Here is a 24,775-nt window from a genome sequence, read left to right as displayed (position 1 = left end):
TAATGATTGCTATTTATTCAGCCTAAAAATATTTATTATCTGCAGTACAACAAAAGGAGGCACCAAACAGGACACAAGTAAGTGATCTTCATGAACACCATTACATTATTGAAATACTGGAACTGCAACAAACTGGTGCAGACATTGTGTGGCCAGAAAACACAATATTATTACTAATGTATTAGAACCATAGCAACTTTACTCCATCTCTTTGGATCAAGGATAAAAATCACAATAGTGAATACTTTTAATGTTTTATTATACAATAGTTCATAGCGTTGTGTTTTAAAAAAATATTTACAAATACAAAATCGTTACAAGAATAGACCAATGACTCCGTTGCAATTGGTTTCAAATAAAGGCACAACCCGAAAACAAAGCTCAGTCAAAATTACACAAAATAGTATAAAGGTGCGAGCAGCATTCACTATCCACAAGCAGCAACAACTAGCAGGAATATTATTACTACCACAGATTTCATAAATTGAAACAATTTAAATTAACTATTGATAAATCATACTATTTCTACAGATTTACACATTCAACTCTGATCTCTGTAATGTTGGTATTAAGAAACACAATAAAAATGCATGTGTATAAATCTGACGGTGCTTGTTGGTGGTGGCAAAATGTTACGTGGCAACCATACCTTTCAAATTTTTCATCGCCAAAAATTAATTTTGACAAAACCTAAAGTCCTGTTGTAACTGATGAATTTCAAAACATTAATTATTTATATTAAAAATGTCTTTTAATTAAAATTCTGTTTGGAACCAATTCTGAATAATACAATTTGCCCTTAAACAACCAACGGCCTTGTTATTTGTCACTAAATGAATTTATAGCTCCTGAGATGATATAACTAATAGTTTCTAAAGGATTATTATCCAAAAGTTGAATAAATGCCAAATTGTCTGAAAACTAAGTAAATAAATCTGGGTAACCCTTTCAGTGTAAATGTTTTGTTAGATAAAATTGTTATTTTTTCAGATGACAAACACTGTGGAAACGTACAGAACACTTCTTTGCTACGTTAAAATTTTATTTCTTGCAATTTTCTTGCTTTTAATTCTTATTTTTATGTCAATAACTAATAATAGTTTTCTTTTAAAACTACTTTCATTTTTAACATGTTTTACTTAAAATGTAATTCTGAGCTTATAGCAGAGTTAAAACTCTTATCGATGTAGATTTTGTTCGGGTTTAACAACATTGACCTACATTTATATACTGGTTTTCTATAGTATAAATATTAATATGGTGAAGAATTTTAATCACTTTGTTTTGTTTTACTACGTTTCAAATGGATGATACTATACTAAACAAAACAGTTTTCATTAGAAATAAAAACACTGTTATTATTCACTTTTCTCCTTTTTTTTTTTTAACCCTACAGCTGGCATGAAAAAATGTTCGTCGCCAAAGGTCGTCTGATTTGGCTACGACGAATAAAGTATATATGTACAGTTATTTAAATTTTAGGATATTAAGGTAATATCAATGATTTTTATTATATACATTCTGGCAGAGCATTAACTTTAATGCCTATTTATTGTCTTCTTTGAAAGATATTATTTCTTTAAAGATAGAACCTATTTTCAAAAAAAAAAAAAAAAAAAAAAAAAAAAAAAAAAAAAAAAAAAAAAAAAAAACAGTAACTGCTCGCTCATACAAAGCCATGTAACAAATACGTTTTGACGTAAAGTTAGGATGACTGTATATTTTTGGAATTGGCACAAAATTTTTTAGAACAAGTTAATGCATTTATTTAAAGTTTTGATGTAAAACTTATTGTTCAATAACTAAATATTTTACGATTTTGTTTTAATATATATTTTTAAATTCTGTCAAAACAAATTATTAACATGAAAACTAACAATAGGTTATTGATATTATAGTAGTCTCTAAATTGTTGTGAATAAATTGACATGTAATTGTTTACATTTAGACTGAAAAGGGATACATAATAAAAAACATCTGCATAGCTGTAGAAATAGAGCCGCCAGTACAGAGTGATACCATTGCCAGTTCTAGGGTTAAAATAACAAACCTTGATTATTTAAAATAAAAGCTTTCATTCTTTATTAAATATATATTGTCAATTTAAGTTTTTAACTGGTTTTTTAGCTATTAGTAATAATTATAACAAAACCAACCAACTAAAGAGAAAAATCACTTGTTTTACTAATTTCTTATGTTTGATTGAGGTATATGTTAAAAGTTAATGTTACACACTAAACATAACCACATATTAATAGTATATTATACTGTATAACTATTGAGTGCTAGCCCAGTAGTACAATCTATCAAGGCACTCATCTCATTATGAGCATGGAAATATAAAAAATAGGGATCCATTTAGTGTATAAGATTACACAAATTACATAGTACACAGTGTCACACATTTATTTTATATAAATAATAATTAAAAAAATGTATAGACTATTTTTTACCTTTGATAATATAAAAATATATTGTAAAAAATGTGTCCAACAAATTAAACAGGTAGATTAAAAATAAAAAAGACAAACATCCTGTGTGGATAGAATAAACTCCAGAATTTCTTACTTGTTTTTAATTGTTATTATGCTAAATATTAAAATGATCCAACTTGAAAATTTCCTCTGAATAAAAAAATGAATGTAAGTTCAACATGAAAAAGGTAAAGTATTTATTATGTACACATATATAATATCTTCCCTATATGTCATAAAAAATTAACAATAAAAGCCTTTCAAAAAGTGTTAAAATGGAAGCTCAAGAAGCCATTATCCAACCATTGCTCAAAGCTTGTGTGCATCAATTTATTGAAAGCTCAAACATTGGTCAGTGATATGTCTTATATTTCTAAGAGTATATACAATATACCAACAGTTGTATTGCACAATTATACATAGTAATATATCAGGGTCAAGAGTGAATTTCAGTTATTCTAAATCAAAGCCCCATCCTGGTAAAACGTATAGACAAGGTTAAATAGTAAAACCAACAAACAAACAGATTATAGAAAAAGGTATAAAACAAACAAATAACTAAGGGATGGGCTTTTGTAAGTCGGACAGGAGAAACACTATTTGGCTTAATTGTTACTACCATAACAATATTTTGATCATGATTCAAAATATGAGAATTCGGCAGTAAAATATATAAAGTTCATAGAAAAAGTTTTAATAACTCATCAACAACACTAAACCAATATACATTTTTACTGATGAAATTAGAAATTAAATATTTCAATAAAAAAGAGAGACAGCACTATATTGTGACACAACCATAAAACCCTTAATGTAATAAAATGAGGCTTTTTCATTTCTTTTGGAACCCAAGAAAATTTGAGCATACTAATGTTAATGGTTACAATTATACATAAAACATGTGCCAAAGCTATTGCGTATTTACTATAATTTTTCTCTTGGATACAAAAGAACTAACATGAGGAAGAAGAGAAGAACTAGAACATGAGTATATATCTAATTACAGATCCACTGATGAGAGAATTGTGCTTGATTTAATTTTCATCAAATCACCATAGAAGGCACCTAAACATGTAGTCCATGAGCTGTAAGCCAATTTTAATTATAAATTAAAAGTCCTAATATCCGAGCTACCAGGTTAACAGAGGTGTTTAAAATTTTCCATATGCAAGGTAGTCCAAAAAAAACACATAAACCAATGTCAAAAAACGAGATAAAGGGATTTAAAAGTAATTTTCAGTTAAAAAGTCACCCTACATCTTATCGCTTGAAACTGATTTAAGTATTCCTTAAATAGTATACTCTCTAAATAGTACTCTTTAATTTGTGTATGTTAAATTAAACAAACCTTAAACAAAAACGTTTCGTTTGATATTTTTAACCCTTTTGACGACCTCCCATTTCAACCACCACAAATATCCTGTACTGATACCACATACGGCTAAGTTGTATGTTTACATAATGTATTTTGGCCTTCAACTCCCAGACAAATGTGTTTACATTTAGATTATAAAACAAACAGATTGTAATAGTTAATTAAATCTAATCAGAACATTTTATTAGACTTTACAAGAAATTGTAAAACTCACATTATAATCAAAATTTAAAATCACTTATATTTTGTAATACACTATAATTATATAATACTTAAGCTATGTCAGGAATTAAAAAGAACTTTGCTGCTATTTAATAAATACTTAGTAAAACTGAGTTTCCTTCTCTTCCAAAACATATACGTTTATAATAATGACAGTACATAAAGTATAAAACCGATATAAATAAAAATTATGTAAACACCCCCTTTTATTATGTCCTTTAACTCTTAATACTACTTCAATAATAAAACATATAAATACTAATCTATTGATTAATATTATAGTTTTTACTTTTATTTATGTTTATAATTTTGCCTTGTTAAAGGAAAGTATGCTTTGTCTTCTTCACCTGAAAATAGTCACAAATATTTCTTGATATTTAAGTAAATCATTAGTAAATTACAATTCCTGTTTTAATATCATTTACTTTTTATGAATTTTTCAGACTGTAAGAAATTCTTAATTGCTATTTATGGATTAATATTTAATGATATGCTACATAATGGACATCAGCATTCATAAACTTCATAATTATGCAGTATGGATATTATTTGTTTTAAGTTTATTAACTAACATGCAAAAACACTAATAACATCATTCAAATTCATTTAAAAATCACTCTATAATTAGTTAAATCAAGTAATCTTTAGTAATTTTATATTTTGCTTCAAATTTACTAATGCATGGTTTACTTGATAATAGAATTTAGGAAGGATACATTACTTAAAAGTCTGAAATATTATGTTGCATAGCATTTTTACCCTGGATTAATATGTCAGTTGAATCTATGTACAACACTTTTTAAAATGGCAGTATATTGAGGACTTTTTTCTCAACTCTATTTCTTTGTTAAAAATTTATTTCTGGTATTTGTGCAAAACAATCAGTTAAAACTGTTAAAATTATTTATTGCAACGGAAGACAACTAATTCACATTTGACACTTATACAAATTAGCTAAAATTATATACAATATATTTAGGAGAACTCTTCTAATCTGTTTTTGATCCGAGTCTAAAACTATTCTAACAAGATTAAATACATTTCTTAATTATAGATAAACTAAATTAATAACTACTTAGATCAATTAAGAAGTTAACATCTTTTTGCAATGTACATTAAAAAACAATACAAAGTTGATTCGATTCAACAAATTCAGAGAGGCAACATAACAACAAAAATATTGATCACAGAATAAGATAACTATACTGATAACTCAACTAAACAACAGTTACAGTTTATCAGTAGTCAATAAGTCTACATTGTCTTCAAGTGCTTTTATTTTAATTTCACTCCTCTCCTATATACATTATCAAATACAAAATGTTTCAAAAAGTATACACGATTTTACGAATTATAAATGCAATGTCCATACAAATGAAGTAGTAAGGCGTGAGTTGAAATAAAAATAACATTAACAAGATATTATTATTTGTTCATAATTATGCCATTTGTTGTTTAGAGATTTAAAAATACAGTGATACGTCAAGTCACTATGTCATTTTGATAATGTATTCGATTTAATGCAGATTTAAGATCCCGCTATCTGAAACAGAAAATAATACAAATTAGTGTTTTTTATTCAACAAATAAAAATGTAGTTTCATATAAAAAATAATTTTTATGTAATTCATTAGCGATAGTATTAATATCAGAAAGTTTCTTCTTAGGTAAATAATGTTATATATTTTACTACATGTGAAAGCTGAAAGTTTCTGGGAACATTAGGTATGTTGTTTCAAGAAGGGGAAATTTGTTCTCTTGCAGTTGGCAGCAATGAAGTCATTTAGCATTATTCTGATTTCATCCATCCACCTTTGATAAAAACGGTGATACAATTACTTTTAGAATCAGGCTATATATTCTTATTTCTTAGTAACAAATAACACAGGAATCAGAATAAAATTTGGAACCAAGAAAACAAAGAATGCAAGAATTGAAATCAAATTTGGAATAAAGAAAAATATTTTGGCATCATAATTGAATTTTTTTGGAATTAGTCCATGACTAACCCAAAACCGCCTATTTCATGACAAAAACAAATATTGATTATCCATGTAATCCTTCAAAAGAAATAAATAGTTATGAATAAAACATAGTACTCTAAAATTAAATCAAGTATAAACCAAAGCAAGATAGTAATTCACTTGTACCAAAATCGTGCCAAATTTCAATGGACTGAAACACGTGAAAGTTTTTTTAATCACTATCCATTTAACAGTTTAAAGTTGTTAAGTTCTGGCACAAATTCACTGAAACTCACCGGAATGTCACATGTGTATAGTAGCTGCTGTGTATCTAGCCTCGCCTCTACGCCACCTCCACTGGCTTGGCCGGTACTGAAACAGGACAACATAATAACTTACCACTCTTTCAATACTTTCCTTTTTTATTCAAATTCCCATTCTCCTACTACTTATATTCTACCTTATTAAGATATGTACCTCTTTGATAGCACAAATATTACTTTAGACGACAGATGTTTCGATTATGACCACGATCTTACACTTGCTCTCATATCACATTAGAGGTATAAAAACAATAAATTTAAAAAGTGAGCTGAATTCAATTGCCATATTATTGGTTGCCGTTATTAGTTTGGTAAAATTTAAGAATTTTATAACCTCCTCAAAACTCCAAAATTTGACCTAAACCTGAAAAACATCCCCCAAACAGCCGTTGGGATGTCCTGGAGCTAACAGTAATTTGAAGTTCAAAACAAAAATACTAGCAGCTGAAAACTTCTGGTGGTACCTGACATGTGCAAGATTAGTAAACTGTATAATGTTCCGTTTTTTTTTTCTTTTTGTGACTGTCAGGAAAATGCTAATGTACTGTCAGCGTATTCCTCTGGTGAGTGAGATTCGCACCCACTAAAAACCTCACTGGTCCAGGCATCACTCCCTCTTAGTAAGCTTTCCATATTACTTCAAGAATTGCCTTCGGTTGGGCAACACTGGGGCTGTATTACCTTTCTCATAATTTCTTGGTTTTCAGCAACCCCTCTACAAAGACTAAGACAGTATTTCAACTCTGCCTGTCAGACACAATTTTTCAAACAATGGTGTCAGGTGAGAGTTCACCTGCAGCAATCTCAAGCCCCCACTTTTGTTTTCCTACCGTCTGCAGTAGAAGAACGTGCGGTTGGCATTGTCGTACTCCGCATCCCCATAGAAACACTACAAGCTTTCAAAACTTGACCATTTAAACAAGTACTAAAATTCACATCAGCCTAAAATTATGTTTATAAAACAAATGATTTTAAATCTCACAGATAATAATATATTTCCTATTAATATCACTTGATTGGGCAGTATACAGTATTAAATATAATTGCTAATACAATATTTTTCACTTTCAATACATTATGTTTTACTACATTGCTATGACAATTGATCATGATGACTATCCACTTACGTTAATGAGTATTTGGCCGGAGTAGGAGTGAGGGTTGCTGTAAGCGTACAAAGTCCAGATGGCTACCCCCGCTATGAGAACAAGGATGAAGGCAGCTCCTAGGTAGCCTGAGCCACCCATCCGCACCCCTCCATCTTGCATCTCTCCTATCACACAATAATGGCTTTGTTACAAAGTCCACACGGCTACCTCCACTATCAGAACAAGGATGAAGTGTAGGGTTCTACAGCCGAACACCGGGCTAAGGTAATGTAAGACATGACTCTCTGAGCTCAATGCTGGGCTAAGGTAATGTAAGACATGACTCTCTGAGCTCAATGCTGGGCTAAGGTAATGTAAAACATGAGTCTCTGAGCTCAATGCTGGGCTAAGGTAATGTGAGACATGACTGTCTGAGCTCAATGCTGGGCTAAGGTAATGTAAGACATGAGTCTCTGAGCTCAATGATGGGCTAAGGTAATGTAAGACATGAGTCTCTGAGCTCAATGCTGGGCTAAGGTAATGTAAAACATGAGTCTCTGAGCTCAATGCTGGGCTGAGATAATGTCTTACACATTAGTTTCTAGAACTTCACATTGGGTTTTGAGAAAAAGTGTCTAGGGCTCTTTCGATTCACGAGATACAACATCTATCTGTAGAATATTGTGAATATTAATGTTATATTTACATTTCATCTTGTGACAGCTTAAATAGTACTATTTATTTATATGTCTATACCATGAAAATTCTTACCTTTGTTAGCAAGGTTAAATGTGTTGTTTTTAAAAATACTTCCATAACTTGAGAGCCAAACTGATGTTCAAAGAAAGAGAAATGCAAACATTTCAAGAGCGATGTTAGAAACAAGTTATTGTTTGCCAAACACATCTTTCTAAAAAGGTAGTCCTTGTGAAATCAATCTATTTCTAATTGAATTTGAAGACCTTTGCAAGGCTTTGCATTGTGGACTTTTTCCTGTCTCCTTTTCTGTAATAAACCATTATTAATTAATTGTGAAATATCAGTTTTTATTAACTGACTGTATTTACAAACACTGCAGCAAATTTTGAACAATGCTTAATTTAGGTGAATATTGCTTGTTATGTATTAATTTGTTATATTTTAATTAATTAAAAAGCACAAATGCGGTACAGTAACTCATAAATAATTTCCTTCTTGTTTCTCCATGTATGTATTCACACCAATCATTATGTGTCATAATCCAACCTTGCTCATTACATGAATAATATTATTATTGCTACATAGTAAGTTAATTTTTATACCTTGTATATACACCTCAGAATTGTTATCAATCATTACTGTACTATAAAAATGGTAAACATATAATTAAATATTTTATTTCTTATGTTTGAACACATCCCTAACTTATAACTTTCACAGGGTTCCCTCTCAATCTTAATCATAAAATTCATGGCTCTTTCACAGTCTTTACAGCACAAAAATAGTAATATCACGGTCAATAGTTTATAAAAAACATTACGAATAATAGAATAAGATGGTGTTTTTCACACTGAGTGGCCAATATTAGTATCTAGTGCCAAAATGCGCCAAAGCGTGTGGTGGCCTAGGGCTCGGCACTTTGGCATTTGTTGCCAGTTTTTGTGTCTTAACTCAGCTTGAATACAAGTGTGTTCCGTTTCTCAGACACAGCAAAATAGTAAAACTATTTCAAACTTTTCCTTATTTCACTAATGATGTTGACAATTTGTACAAGAAAGAATTTACATTTACATTGACATGCTGCCAAAATGTACGTGTAAAATAACCAAATCATTTATTGCCAGGGCTGCAACACTCCGCTGTCAGCTGTGATTAGTAGTAGTGGTGTTTGTTTACGATAGTAACTCCTGCACGCAGAGATCGGCCAGCTCGCGCTTGCTCAAGTAAACAGTTCCATTTAATCTGGTACACTTCTAAATTTCCCCAAGACGAGTTACGGTGATTAGGCTTGCTTCAATTCACGTATTATTTTAGGTTTTTTCAGGGTAAAAGAAACTCACAGCTTATTCACGGTTTTCACAGTCGGGTGGAGAGTCTGAGTTCAATATTTTGTTAGTGGTGGCCATCGTGATTTTGGCCCTTAAGAACAGTGTTAAATTTCATGCACTTTTACAACCTTATTTTTAGTCACAGAATCATGAGATCTCAAATTTTAAAGGTATAACTCATTAGCATCCAAATGTTTTTTTAGTTATTTCCATATTTTTATTGGTTGTTCATAATAAAGTCTCAAAATGTTGTATACTTCATCTTTAAATACTATAAAAGTAAAAACTTTACAAGCAATACTAAAAAACGGATATGTATTAATAAGATCTTTTAAATAATACATCTGCCATAATACTACAATACAAAATAAGGGCTTAAAAGTGCATAAGGTTTAACATCGTTCATGAGGAAAAAACTCAAAGTCGTTTTACTACAGTTGGATTTAATCCTTCACAGACAGAGAAAAATCAGCAAAATACATCAAGTAGACTCATATTGATGTGATTTTAATTGTTTGCAATGGTAAATTTGTACCAAATAATGTTTGTCACAGTTTTATGACAAAAAAATGCGTGCCAAAATTAGCAAAATACGTCAACAATTTCAAAAATATTTTTTATAGAAACACGTTTTTCTAACACTCTTTGATGTAAAACTTGGCGTATGATATTTAATTTGCACCAAATAACTTTATTTTACAGTTTTATGCCAAAGATCAGAAAAATATATCCAGGCATAACAACCTTTTATAGTAACATGGTTTTTCTGTCACATTTTGATGTAAAACATAGTGTGATAGTAAATTTGCACCAGATAAAACTTTTAATGGTTTTAACATGAAAATAAAACTTGTGTTGGTTAGATATATCTGCAAACCATTCACTATAAACACAGTCTTTGGTGGACATATCCCCATTTGTCTACATTAAAGAGAAGTGGCTTCTATGCACTGTATATCAGTTAGAGTCATAATTTAGATTTACACCAAAATATAAAATAGATAGTTATACTAAGGGTCGAACGGGTAACAAATATTTCTAAAATCGGTTCAGGGCATTAAAATATGATAAAAATTAAAATACAAAAAATATTAAAATAATTGGTTTTCTGTATGTATAGGTTTTATACAAAAATATTTTTATTTTTAAAACACTGATTATTGGTACACATATTGTGAATATTGTTATATATTATAGTAATAAATAAAAATATCATGTAATTTAAATTCAAAATGGCAACTCTTAAACTTTTAACACGTTCAGTGCGGGCCCCGCGGATCCGCGGGGTAAGCGGTGGCGTAGCAGTGCGCGCCACGCGGATCCGCGGGGCGTTGCCATAGTCTCGACTATTGCTCAGTGTGAGCCCAGCTCTCGGCCGGGGACGGTTCGTACTCGTTGAGCGTGGCGTGTGGTTCCGAGTTGACCTTGACTTGTACTTCGTTTCTGTTTTCCCGCGTTTTTAGCATGTGCAAGTGATGCGTTCTTAGTGAGTTGTTTATTTATGTGTAGTGACATTGTAATATTGTATTATACAAGTTTTATATCGCATTTCACCATGTCTGCCAACCGTGCTACAGAAAATAGTGCTACTGACGATGAAGCATCAGATGTGGATAGTGAATCCAGTGGAAACACTGCTGTTGACAGTTCGGGTAGTGATAGTGAAGATATTGTAATAAACCCTTCATGGGTTAATAATACAAATGGACTAAGACAGATCCCTTTCACCGGAAACAATAGATTGCTAGTAGATGTACCAGGTAATGGTTCACCGATTGACTGGTTTTTTATGTTGATGGACGACCCATTCCTCCTCTCATTACTCCGCCAAGAAACCCAACCCACAAACTTGTACAAAATGAAGAATGGGATAAAAAGGGTGACAGAAAACGTAAAGATTGTAGGGTATGCTACAAGAATGAAAAGAAAAGGAAGATGACAACATATACATGTTCTGTTTGTCCAGGTAAACCAGGACTTTGTGCTGTCAATTGTTTTGACATACATCACAGAGGCCAGCAGTAAAAGCCATGCCCTCAAGACCTTGTAAATATTGTATATAGTTTTTATTTGTTTTTGTTTTGCACTATATAATGAAATAGTTTAAAATTGGATTGTTTTTTACGGTAGCCACTCGCGTTATTAGACTTTTTAGCCGCGCTCTGTGCGACAAAACTCTTTCCGCGTGCTGACCCCGCGGATCCGCGGGTCAATCTATGACGTCATGTAATCCGCCATTTTGGATCACAGACGTTATTATCTGCCCATAAATCAGCCTCTGATAGCAAATAGTAAGTGTATTAATAAATATTAGACTTTAGGTTCTGGGGCAATTTACATGTATTTGCCGTCAGCAGTCAACGTGTTAATATGAAATTTTATGGAAACTTAAAAATTTGACATATACATAATTTATTATGTATTTTTATCACAAAAAAATGTTATCAAATTTGTCTGAAATTGGTTAAGGATTAACTGAGTTATTATACTTTTCCTAACTAATCTTATTACTGTATTGGAATACTATTAGGTTTAAATATCCTTCAAATGTTAGGACAGTGGCACTACCGTCATAAACAACCATATAAAAGACGATTTAACAGAAGAAACGTGGAAGAACTGAGGCACAAAATCTAAAAGCGCAGGATTGATCACAAGTCATACTAACGGAGAATGTGGAAGCTGTCTACAAAGCGAAGTTCCACCCATGACAAGTAAAGCATCATTTTTACAGTTCCCTGCTGTCTTCGGAACCTGAATAAAATAAGTATTCGGCATAACACTTCCATCTGCTTCGATTTCATAAGGAATAATCTGTTTGTCTTTCGATTCAATATCCTTTAGTTGACTATCCAAGTAAATAGAAATCTTCTGTGTTGTGGAAACATAACTAACTGTCAATCTGATTCTCAAGTAAGATCTTAGTTTGGTTAAAAGCAATATTTGTTTTTTTTTACGGGGGTTCTGTCTAAGTTGTTTCTCATGAGCACACTCAACATTTTTACAGGGAAACATGATCCTCATGACCTCTTGGTTAATAAACAGTTGTATCGGTTTATTAAAATAAAAACATTCAAATTCTTTCAGATGGCTAACCTTAAAATGTCTTGACTCAATAATGCTATGGTTGAACTTTAATAATATAAAATACAGCATCTGAGACGTACAGTACTAGTTACATGAACATAATGTAAACAAAAATAGACAACACATGATAGGCGTAATGCACAATCGACCACGAGCGCAGCCAAACAAACAGTACTTTACAGACTTATACACACATAAGGAATATTTTGTATAAATGGTAGTAAAGTCTGCAAATTTATAAAGCCCTCAAAAGAGATATTGTCAATAACTATCATAATAGTAACACAAATTAAGTAGTTTTACATTAACTCAGATTAATTTCATCTTCAATGTGTAGCAATAAGGCTAGCTGAGTAGTCACTGAAGAATAATTTTATAGCAAGTCACCAGATCACTGGAATATAAAACAGAAAGTACATCTAATAATAAATCCAACCATGCTTCCTTGGACATTCAGAAATGTATCCCAATAGCAAAAATATGTTACTGTGAAACGCAATCACGTTTAGAATTAAGTATTAGTAGTGTTACACGTTTGTTTTATATACTGGATGCATGGCACCTTACTGAAACTGTCTGTTATAAATAATACCAACCACTTATACCAGAGTGAATCAACAATGACTTGTGTTATCAAGATTTCTTAGATTGTTAACTCATCACATTGGAAGCCGAGAAGCAAGGAAACAAATATAAAAAAACGTATTGTTGATTCTAAGGTTAGATTGATTCCAATAAACATGAACTAAGCCTCGGAAAAAGGTTACTGATGCCCATGTTGATTTCAGAAGCAATGTAGCAGATTTCAGTACATACCCGGTTCTACACCTTCAGCGTGAGCCACTGTCCTCCTCCATTCAGAGGGTTTATCTGTCACAGGACATCTTATTTTGTGTATACACTTTAAATCAAAAGCTTATTTGGAAAGACGTATATCGATGTGTATTTTTTTCTTATCATAATTATTACAAGGACATCTAAGTAAAATGAAATATATTAATGACAGAAAATGATTATTTGCAGTTTGTAAATTTTGTGAACACATTTTACTTTAAAAATAACAATAAGAACTTCATGATTAAAAATACTTTATTTCATATGGTTATTAATTTATGTGATTTCGTCAAAGTGACAACCATGTTGACTCGACAATTGTCTTGGTGCTGAAAGATATAATAAACATTAAACTACTGTTGGCAAGAGAAAAGAAGAGACCTGGCTCGTGCCGGCGCACAGCTGTGTACTAGTGTGTTGCCGCGCGCGGTAATTTCAGGCGCTTCGCCCCACAGCCAACCCTGCGAATTGTTTATCATAGCAATGGAACAGTGAAACAATAATGGAATTACGAAACAAGGCGCGGCAACATACTACTAGTAGCGCCTGCAAATTTCAGATAGGCCAGAATCCAGGTCTCTTCTTTTCTCTCGCCATCAGTATTGCCATGATTATGTAATATTTTATAATATAAATTGGGCAATGATAACCAAAGTTAAAAATAATAAAACAATTGCTAAACATCTAGGTTAAGTCTACAAGGATTGTACAGCAAATTAAAAAAAAATCTTTGTACATAACTCAATTCATACAATATGTAATTAAAAGGTGATGTTATAACATTAAATCAAATACAATTTCACATGGTACTGTCTGTTACTATGTAGTATAACCTAATTTTTAAAGATTCTATCAAACACATGCCTTTATATTTTTTCCACATTCTTATTCATTAGATTAAAAACTGTCAAGTTAAGAAACAATGATTGCTGCCGAATCAATGTGCAGTTTCACATCACATAACATTTCACTAGTCACATCAACCATTAGCCCAATATGAATGTGTGGAAAAACATTCACATGACACTGTTTAAACCTACAAAAAATTAACAAGAGAATTAACCATTTTCAATGTCCATTTTTTGTAAATTATTTAAATATTGCAAGTCTGGTTTTACAAAAAAGTAATTTAAAAAATAAATACTTCAGACTTAATTTTTCATATTTTCCCCCATACCATTTCCTTCTATATTGAAAATGACTTACATATATTATTACTAATACACAAATACACAAGAGTTTTTTCACGTTGTAAAATTATAATTTGTTTATTTATTAAAATTTTGATCCAATTATATTGATTAAAAGGAGAGACAAATTCAATCAGTGGCTTTTTATGACAGTTGTAATATACTGGATCAGAAAATGTAATATATTGATATAAATTAGTAACCTATATTCTTGTATATGAAATATTCTTTAATATCACAGTGCCTTCGAATGATAGGCACATGAATGGAGTGATTGATCTTTCTGACCATTCTGGAATAACATTGAAAAAGTACATTAATGAATAAATTTAACTTGAAGAATAAAAAAATTGCATACAATATTTGGTCCACTGGATAAAGTATTCCTTGATTTTCAAAGGTAAGTTTTCAAATTTATGTTCTAAAATTGAATATGGTCCTAATATGGAACAAATTGGAGTAAAATATATATACTCACCATTGTTTACAATCTATTCACCACAGACTTTCAAATTAAAATGACACAAAAACAGCTATTTTGTTATTACAGCATGTCAACAACACAGTGTTACCACAGCACAAGTAAGAACGCGCTTACTACCATTGATGCTTTGCTTGCGACATGTTGTGTGGTGTGAAATCTCTCTTTGTCAGACTACAATGATATTGTAGCTGCTACTTGGAGGATGACCACTGAGATAGGACAGCATAATGTGAACACGCTTACTACCGTTAATGCTTTGCTTGCGACATGTTGTGTAGTGTGAAACCTCTCTTTGTAAGCTTACAATGGTTGTAGCTGTTACTTGGAGGAATGACCACTGAGATAGGACAGCATAATGTGAACACGCTTATTAGCGTTGATGCTTTGCTTGCGACAAAAAAGTAAAAGTTTTCTTTCAGTTCCTTCCTGATATCCACCTTTCCTTAAACAAAGTTCTTTCATGAAACATGTACACATAACATTTTTACCATCGACTTCTATAGAAAGGCTAAACCAGGGAAAATACCTACCCCAGCAACACTCTACTCTCTGGAAATTTCAAACTATGTCAAATATAATGATAATTTCAGGTGGATTTCAAATTGTACATTTCCATGAGTGTAACCTACCAGTTTCGGGAGATGCAGCAGCTGCAGCAGCACTAGCGCTGGGATGTTGCTCCGTCTGTGCGGTGAGCTCATCACACTGCAGTGGCATCACCACCTCCATTCTTTCACAATCGTTAAACAGCCAATCCTGTCGTTGACGATCCATCCCCGTCGAGCAGCGTCTGGCTCCCGGACACCACTTGCACTGTAAACAGTACATATATGTTGTCATGCTCTTATTGAATTTACATCATTATATTAAAGGGACAAGGATACAGAATACACAAAGGTATACAATGTATAAATTATCTAAGGAAAAATGTAATTCAATATCCTATCTTCAAGAGAAAAAGTTCTACAGCTAAATTATTCTGTACAGAAGATAAACAGGATGTTAAAAAGTATTGACTGATAAGGGTGCCCAGCCAACTTCAATCATCAAACTCTTGTACAATTCCCGCATTCTTTAAACAATAAAAATTATGGGTATTTTAGTATTATCCGGAGGCCACTATTTTTGGATGAGATTTCCCTATTGGGAACCAAAATAAACTTTATTATACGTTATTAGTACTTTCCTTGTTTCATAATGAATTAAAAAAAAACGAATTATTGCCTCTGGGATTTACCTTGAACTGAAGAGGAAAGATTTTTATTGGCAGAATACATGTGGCAATCGGGAGTGGTGGCGATGCATTCAACTCAATTCTCCCCGACACCACTTCCTGATGGGAAGCAGAATACAACAACCATTCATCATAAAGACTTGTAAATTTTAAAATAGGTTAAATAAAGCCAGTTCTTTTTAATACTGCAGTTTATTTTGGTCCCGATAAGTCAAATCAAATCATTTATTGCCATTGATCATCAATATGAAATAAGCATAGTGAAGTACAATTATTTAATAACAGTAATACAATACAATGCAATACACATTTTGTCAATAATTTATAAATAAAATATAAGTGAGGTTAATCTAGGCTAGATTACATAGTAACTTATTTATTTTTTAAATTACTTTTACATCGCTATTTAAAAACTCTTGAATAGTATAAAATGGATTGCTCTGCAAGATAAAAGTTTCCTACAAATTACAGCACAGAACCATCAAAAATATTTTTATTTATAATTTTTGTTGAATTATTATTAAGAACGCAGTCTGAGAACTCAATAACACTACCAGTCTAAAGCAAATATTAGTAAAAACTGAACTATGCTGAATTACTTCAAAACCAATCTGGGCAGAGACGCAGGATGAGCAGTCCTTCTTCTCCATGCATGTCGGTAGAGCATTCAAGTAGATCACAGTCCAATTCTTGATATCTTCCTTCTTGAAGTTCACACGGTGGTATTCATAAATTGTCTTTCTCCTTACAACTGAAACAACCACACATTTATTAATCACACCAGCTTACAACAAATAATCACAAATAATTAGAGTATAGTTTTAAAGTCGCTCAAAGTACTGTATCAATGAAATCTATCTCTCTAGCCTATCTACTTCACAAAGCGGTTTCATCAACTTTAGAAATATTATTCAATAAGAGTATCAACCCTATTCTAACTTACCCTATGTCGTAGGTACAACACATTCACATGTTTGCCAAGCCAAAAACCTATTTCTATGAAAAACCAATGTGAAAATACATACATGATATTCAATAAAATTAATAGGTGTAATTATTGGTTATATTTTAGTTTTGATTCTGCATTGATTTCAACTACAGTTTTATTCATACAAACTTTTTTAAAATAAATCAGCATAAAATCCCAGCAGTCTTTAGACAGCAATTTACAAAATATTCATTATAAAATAAATCATAACCAAAACTTATTTGTGATATATCAAAATTTTTATAAACGGTATTATTTCTAACTCAATCTTCTTACATGAAATTAACTAGCAATACATAATCAACGTGGCATAGCAACTCGCTTTATTTATAAGTGCCAATCAGCTGTAGGTGACAATTAACTATAAAGTTTATTATGGAATGATTTTGAGCTGCTCTTTGACTTTTGACGTGTGGTTATTGGTTATCTTTTGAATTATAAATAAAATATTGTGAAACTATGTGTTATTTATATGTCAATACTAGGATAGTGTTATTTAGTTTGCTGTTTCAAATAATGCTGATTCAATATGCTTTAAAAAAATAATGGTTTATAAAAATTGTATATATTTTTCATTTTTGTGATAGAATTCGTCAAATTTGGTGAAGGTGTTTATTTGAAAGAGCAGTGTTAAATAAAATAATCTCATTAATGCTATATATTTTTAAATATACCTTTCATGAAGGCATAGCAAACCAATTATAACAATCATTCATAAGTCTTTTATTTTGTGTTTAAAATTGTTCAATATTAATGATGGATCATTTGAAAGAATAATGATTACAGCCATTTGGCATCGTTGTGTGTTACAACAGCTGAAATGTAACGGCCTCAAAACAGATCTTAAAACTGTTAGTTACTGTTGTTATAACACCAAATGACTACAATCACGTTATACTTTATTTTTGTTGTATTGTATATAGTATATTCTATTGTAAGGATACATTTTTCTTATTTGTACAAAAATTACAAAAAAAATTTAATTATAAATAAACAATAAATAGATGATAAAAAAAATTTTGCTATAAGCAGTTATTTTTAGTGTTGAGTAGTAAAATATTCAAAGAACTATAGAAGATATTCATAACAAGAGGGAATGTACTATATGTGAGAACATTATTAACATTGTTCAATGTGTGATTCAAATGACAAATCACTTTGATAAATTGTGACTTTTTACTGTCTGTAAGAAAATTTGGATGTTTAATTCTTACATTGCTTCATTTTCCTGTTTAAATGATTATGAAAAATACATTTTGTATGCATCAAAAATGTTATTGCACAATTATTTCTAATTGGAGTTATAAAAAAGGTTATATGAAGGCTTTAATGGCAAAACAATTTTTATTCCAAAATACACATATAATAGTATGAGCAAACAAATAAGTTTTAAGGTGCAACCAGCATAGAGTTAATGATCCAGTCAGCGTCATATACAACATCGTAATACAACAGCATCGCAATACAACATCATCATGGCACAAACATGACTATCGAGTTTTAAGAGGCAATTATCAGCTACTGTAAGCTCTTCTGTATCTATTTAATTATTTTAAATAATTAAATAAGAGGATTTTTATGAAAACTTACCATTATTGAAGTGCAGCAAAAACATATTGTGCTTGAATTTATACAAAATTATTTAATAAAAAAACATTATATTTTGAGTTCTAAATACAATCTAGTCTCCACCTCAGGGAGATAAAAACCTTCCAGCAGAAACAAAAAGAAAACTGGCATAATATCTCCCATAATGTTTGAGAAATACAATCATGGGTTTTGCTCTGAGCCAGTTTGTGTTTCAATTATGTTTATTGCAGATTTATAGTCCAGTAGTTGAAAGCCAACTTGCACTGTATAAGCACATAACCCAGGAGTCTCTTGAAATTTATGGAGAAATATTTCTCTAAGAAAGAAATTGATCATCAGCCACGCTTGTTTTGGTGGAGGTGGTATTTTTCTTAGCTTGAAACACTTTAAAAGCAAGTGACACGCATGTAAATAAATACTCAAATCAACGCCAGCTAACCATAATTTTAAAGTAACAAATTTCAGTCTCTTTATGTTGTTGTCTGATGGTGATATAACTATTGACAAATGACTAAATGACATTTAATGTTTTTAACCCTTTTGATACCTCTCCATTTTATCTCCACCAAAACTAGCATGGCTGGCATCTATTTCTTTATTAGGAAAGATTCCTATATCAATTTCAAGGAAAAACAGGTTGTGTGCTAATAAAGTGCTCATGGCTCCTACGACACTAGCAAATAACATGCTATTTTTATTCCTGATTGTAAAAAGCTTTAGTTATAATTTGCTCAATTGATCTTTTGTGTTTCTTATCTACCTGAAGAAGTGGCCAGATTTATGTCTTGACACATAATTTTTCTGCAAACAGAAATTAGCAGCGTACAGGTTGATAATAAATAGGAAGTCCTCCTAGACTGCTGGTACCCACAATACTGACCCCCAACTCCTACATACAGGATGGACAAATGTCCCAGCTGATGCTCCACCGTTCTTATAGCTCTAGTGGCCCCATCTCCTTCTGCCCAGAAACATTAATATAGCTACCTAAGAGAACCCTAGTGGTGATTTCTTAAACGAGACCTGTACCTGAGATCGAAAGTGATTATAAAACTTTATTCTCTGATACAACCAAATTATGTGCCTAGTGATGGTTGTTGTCTAAGGCGTGGTTTGACGTTATATGGACATACTGATTTACAGCCTCATTATGTGGTTTTACATCCATATAACATGCAGCATCATAACCCATCATGTGGTTCTATGTTATAGCCAATTCTTGAACTATTCCTACAAAGTATCTAAGTAGTATAGAAGAACACTGTATACAAAATAAGGAACACATGCGAAACTGTTATGTGTAGAAGACTTGGTTGCTCCACCATGGTTTAGGATCGTGTCAGTCAAAATCGCAGTGCATTCGATTGTGAAACTGATGAGACAATGATAATGCCTAGATTGCACTACAATCTTGTAGTTTAGGCGTTTCTGATGTTGAAACAATAAAAAAAGATTGTTTTGAGTTTCATCGTTCTTCGTCACTGACTATTTTTGGATCCCTTCAGACAAACATGACTCTAGATTTCATAGGTGAAGTCTGAAACATCAGATTTCAGATGCTCGACGAAAGAGAAAGATGAACTGGAGCTAAAAATCAACATTTGCAAGAAGAAATATATATATATATATATATATATATATATATATATATATATATATATATATATATATACATTGTTTTTCATTCTGATTGTGTTATTTTGCTTAACATCATCTATATCTAATAGCCTTATTTCTAAACAAAGCGATAGTATTGTCCTATAAGGACGTATTTGTGGCTTATTTACGTTATTAAAATTGACTATTCTTTAGAAAGGAGTTTGATACTATGATATGTTATCCTAAAGCTGTAAGTCGTCAAGATGGCAGCTCAATATAGCAAAACCAACCAATGGATTCAAATTGATTTTCTGACTAATAAATTAATTCAAGCATAAAAAATAATTAAAATAACATTATTTAGATTTGTTGTGAATTTCTTTATGACTATAAAAGTGAACAAATTATGAGATCTGACCAAAATTAACTAAGATATTGAAGCTTTACTAAACCTTTGTTGTATTTATACTGGCTTTGTTCAAAAATATCCCGCCTTTGCAGTTACTGCACACACAGAAAAATTGTGTCAAATGTTAAACAATGTTATTACCATACATAGTTTAACAACAAAACTGACAGGTTTTCAGGAGAGTACAGCAAAATGTACGTATCGTAAAATATAAATAACACCATAATTAATTACCAATACTTAAGAGATAGGAAATTACAAGAAACATAACATTAATATACACTGTAAAACTTATCAATCAACTCACAAAAGATAGTTCTATCAATGATGTAGGCATCGGAGAGACCAACTTTTACAGGATGCTGATCATCCTGGATCTTCTCTATGATTACCGGTACGTTTTGGTAGACAAACACAATGTCTCCGGAAGCGTGCAGAGTTGCCTGGAATGTGAATTCTCCACTATCCGGCTTGTCTTGCAACACCACCTTCTCCCATTGCACAGTAAATGCTGTACCTGTTATAAAAAAAATGAAATTGTAAATCAAAATTACCCAATTTTGAATAAAAGTATTAGAAGAAATTTTAAAATTAATACATTAAAACACAACAGTTCACATTTCTAATAAAAACCGTGTTTGAATAATAACAAAGACAAATATTCGAAGTAGACTGGTGATCGTATGTTGGAATTTGAGGTTGCCGAGAACAGTATGACTATAGTTCACTCTAATGGATCTATTAACCCATTGGCCTAGTAGTTTTTCTGGTGCTGCATGGACCTGAACTAGCAATTAATTTTGCTGAAAGTGTAAAGGTTTCTTATAATTTTTATAGAAACCTAACTAATTAAGTTATTACAATGGTTATTTTACCATCATTTTTCTAAGAAACTAGGCTACATTTTACAACTATAAAATTAATTTTTATTTAGTTTTAAATTTACTAATAATGTTAGTTATAACAAAAATGTTGGGTTTTTTATGTAAAAATCTTTATTTTAATTTTTTTCACTATTAAAATTATTTATTATCTAAAAACTGAATATATATCATTGTACAGTAACTCATTGTCATGAAAAATAAATTATATTAAAATTTTTATTTGAACATTTATTATTTAAAAAAATTATATTTAAGTACTCATCAAATGCAGTTTTTCCATCAGTTTGCACGAATCGCAGATTTTGTAGCATTCACACACAATTTGCATATAAAAACTCAGAACTACACTAAAAAAATACACTGTAAAAATAAAATTAAAATAAAAAATAAAAAAATAAAACTTCACAAACAAACGATAAACGACGTTGTTTCTATTTTGCAGGCTAGCCTTGCAACAAAACAAAATTTTACAGAATATCACATATAAATATTTAAATGGATTTTATAAAACTACTGTAATAAACTTTCAATAATATTGTCAGAAGTGCTAGCCGTAATTTTAGACTAACATAATCCTAGTATCAACACAAAATAAGCACTGGTAATAGATTACAATTATTGAAAAAAGTAATATTTTTCTGCCATAGTTGGCACACCTGAACTCACCAACAACTCAAAAGGTCTGCAGAAAGCATACCATCTAACGGGAAAAACTATAAATACTTTAAATAGTACATCGCAACGTCACCAGATCGTGCTGCGCACGTGAGTCCAGGTTCGGTCCGTGCATCAGTGCACGTGGTATATACCAGGTGAGTTTTTTAAAGTGATCCAATAGCTAACTTTTTAATTACACAACTTAGCACCACACTTTAAATTTGGAACTTGCTCAATTTTAAGTTTCACTCAGGAATACACTTTCAAATTTTTTGAAGAAGGCCGCCATTTTTCAATATGACAGCCAACTTTAAAATCTTTTATGGAACACCCTGTATTTTATGTTGTTTTTAGATTCTACTCTACAAAATAAGACATTTTTGCTTTTGAGAGTTTTTCTATATCTCTAATGGTTCAGGAGCTACGTGGACTGGAAGTTTTCATAATTTCTTCCAATATGGCGGCCAACTTTAAAATCTTTTATGGAACACCATGTATTTTATGTTGTTTTTAGATTCTAACTCTACAAAATAAGACATTTTTGCTTTTCAAAGTTTTTTCTATATCTCTAATGGTTCAGGAGCTACGTGGACTGGAAGTTTTCATCATCAGTCCGAAAAAATCCGAAAATTGTCTTATTTTGTAGAGTAGAATCTAAAAACAACATAAAATACAGGGTGTTCCATAAAAGATTTTAAAGTTGGCCGTCATATTGGAAAAAATTATGAAAACTTCCAGTCCACGTAGCTTCTGAACCATTAGAGATATTGAAAAACTCTCAAAAGCAAAAATGTCTTACTTTGTAGAGTACAATCTAAAAACAACATAAAATACAGGGTGTTCCATAAAAGATTTTAAAGTTGGCTGCCATATTGGAAAATGGCGGCCTTCTTCAAAAAATTTGAAAGTGTATTCCTGAGTGAAACTTAAAATTGAGCAAGTTCCAAATTTAAAGTGTGGTGCTAAGTCGTGTAATTAAAAAGTTACCTATTGGATCACTTTAAAAAACTCACCCGGTATATGTGAGTCTAGGCCAATAGGTTAAGCTGTGGAATGAAGATGCTATGTGAAGAAGCTGGGGCGGGAAGAGCATGGCTGTGTGAGAGAGGGTGGCAACAAGGGGTGAGACGAGTGGAGTAGAGGAGACGGCACAGCGCAGCACAACCTAGGATGGGCTGTCAACTCTACGCCAACTTGGGTGACAACAAGTTAGCACACTTCCCCCATATGGATCAGCAATCTACTTCTATTATTGGTCTCTGACAATAAACTAAAGACAATTTTGGAAAGAAAATCAAGAATTTCTGGAGTTGGAGATAGTCATAAAGTATGATTACCATTATCAACGTATTTTATAAAGGAGTCATTGCTGATGCTGGTGTCGAAGTTAGCCATGAGGGGGGCAATGTACTGTGTGGCCGCGAGCCAGGAGTGGACATACTCGCCCGTGTACAGGAACCCTCCTGTCGCTATCGTGACATTTCGCACCATGTGACCATAAAAAGGAAAGTCAAATGACAGCTTCACCGTCTGTAACAGTAACAAGTAACAGTTAAACTAGAGAACAGATGATCGGACCATGTGATTTTCAGGGATTATTATGTGAAATTATGACATGATATGGCTATTGAGAAAAAGACATGATCTAAAATTGGTAAGGAATTATTTCACGGAAGATGTAACAACAGAAAAAGGATTGATTTAATCTGTGGTAATGGTTTCTATTTCTAATACTTGATGAAAAATGCTATGTGAACATGATACACTCAATTACAATGTTAATGAGGTTCATGTACAACATCTAGTGAAGCTGAACTCGTGCTGTACTCACAATGGAGCAACTCCCGACACAAGTTGAAGTTGATTAACTCCTCTTGAGACAGCATTAACAAAGACAATCAATCAAAAACTAAAAACCTCTCACGACCATTACTGACCTCTCAATAAAATTGACCTACTCAATCGAGCAAGCACTTGATAGGTTTAAAATAAAAATGGTAATTTTCTGTAACACTTTGAATGCAATAAGCTAGTTAACTACATGCGTTTGAAGACCTTTTTGAAGGAATAATACTATATTCCTGTAATTCAGCAGAATAATATAAGAAAAGCCACTATTTATATATTATTATTTTATTATTGTGAAGTTTTTCATAGCTTTAATGCATCTCTATTTAATTACAATACTTTATTTTTGATGAAAATTAACACCTTTTCAAGTTGGGTCTTATAAAATAAAGTAAAAATTATCAAAACACCAAAGTTAACAAAAGATGTTTATAACATAAAATAATACATTCTTTTCAAGAAAGTATTTAAAATATTTTGTTAAAATACAATAAAGAG

At 31.4% G+C, this 24,775-nt stretch overlaps 1 protein-coding gene across 2 annotated transcripts in view; it reads right to left on the bottom strand.

The window, feature by feature from the left end:
• Positions 1 to 242: 242 nt before the first annotated feature.
• Positions 243 to 24,775, bottom strand: part of LOC124360099 (plexin domain-containing protein 2-like) — a 99,889-nt gene continuing 75,356 nt past the window's right edge. Inside the window, exons 6-13 of one of the 2 annotated variants that reach the window (XM_046813408.1) lie at positions 23,767 to 23,959; positions 21,196 to 21,405; positions 16,902 to 17,053; positions 15,698 to 15,881; positions 13,377 to 13,430; positions 7,486 to 7,631; positions 6,332 to 6,407; positions 243 to 5,614 (exon numbers count right to left, since the gene is read on the bottom strand). In XM_046813408.1, the coding sequence (XP_046669364.1) occupies positions 6,339 to 6,407; positions 7,486 to 7,631; positions 13,377 to 13,430; positions 15,698 to 15,881; positions 16,902 to 17,053; positions 21,196 to 21,405; positions 23,767 to 23,959 (1,008 nt within the window). In that variant the 3' untranslated portion in view covers positions 243 to 5,614; positions 6,332 to 6,338. The remainder of the gene's footprint in view (positions 5,615 to 6,331; positions 6,408 to 7,485; positions 7,632 to 13,376; positions 13,431 to 15,697; positions 15,882 to 16,901; positions 17,054 to 21,195; positions 21,406 to 23,766; positions 23,960 to 24,775) is intronic. The other variant, XM_046813410.1, reaches the window with a different exon arrangement.

The sequence above is a fragment of the Homalodisca vitripennis genome, chromosome 4, assembly GCF_021130785.1.
Source record: "Homalodisca vitripennis isolate AUS2020 chromosome 4, UT_GWSS_2.1, whole genome shotgun sequence".
NCBI classification, from domain to species: Eukaryota; Metazoa; Arthropoda; class Insecta; order Hemiptera; family Cicadellidae; genus Homalodisca; species Homalodisca vitripennis.
The sequence above is the reverse complement of the archived record's forward strand: the minus strand, read 5'-3'. Positions and strand labels throughout refer to the sequence as shown.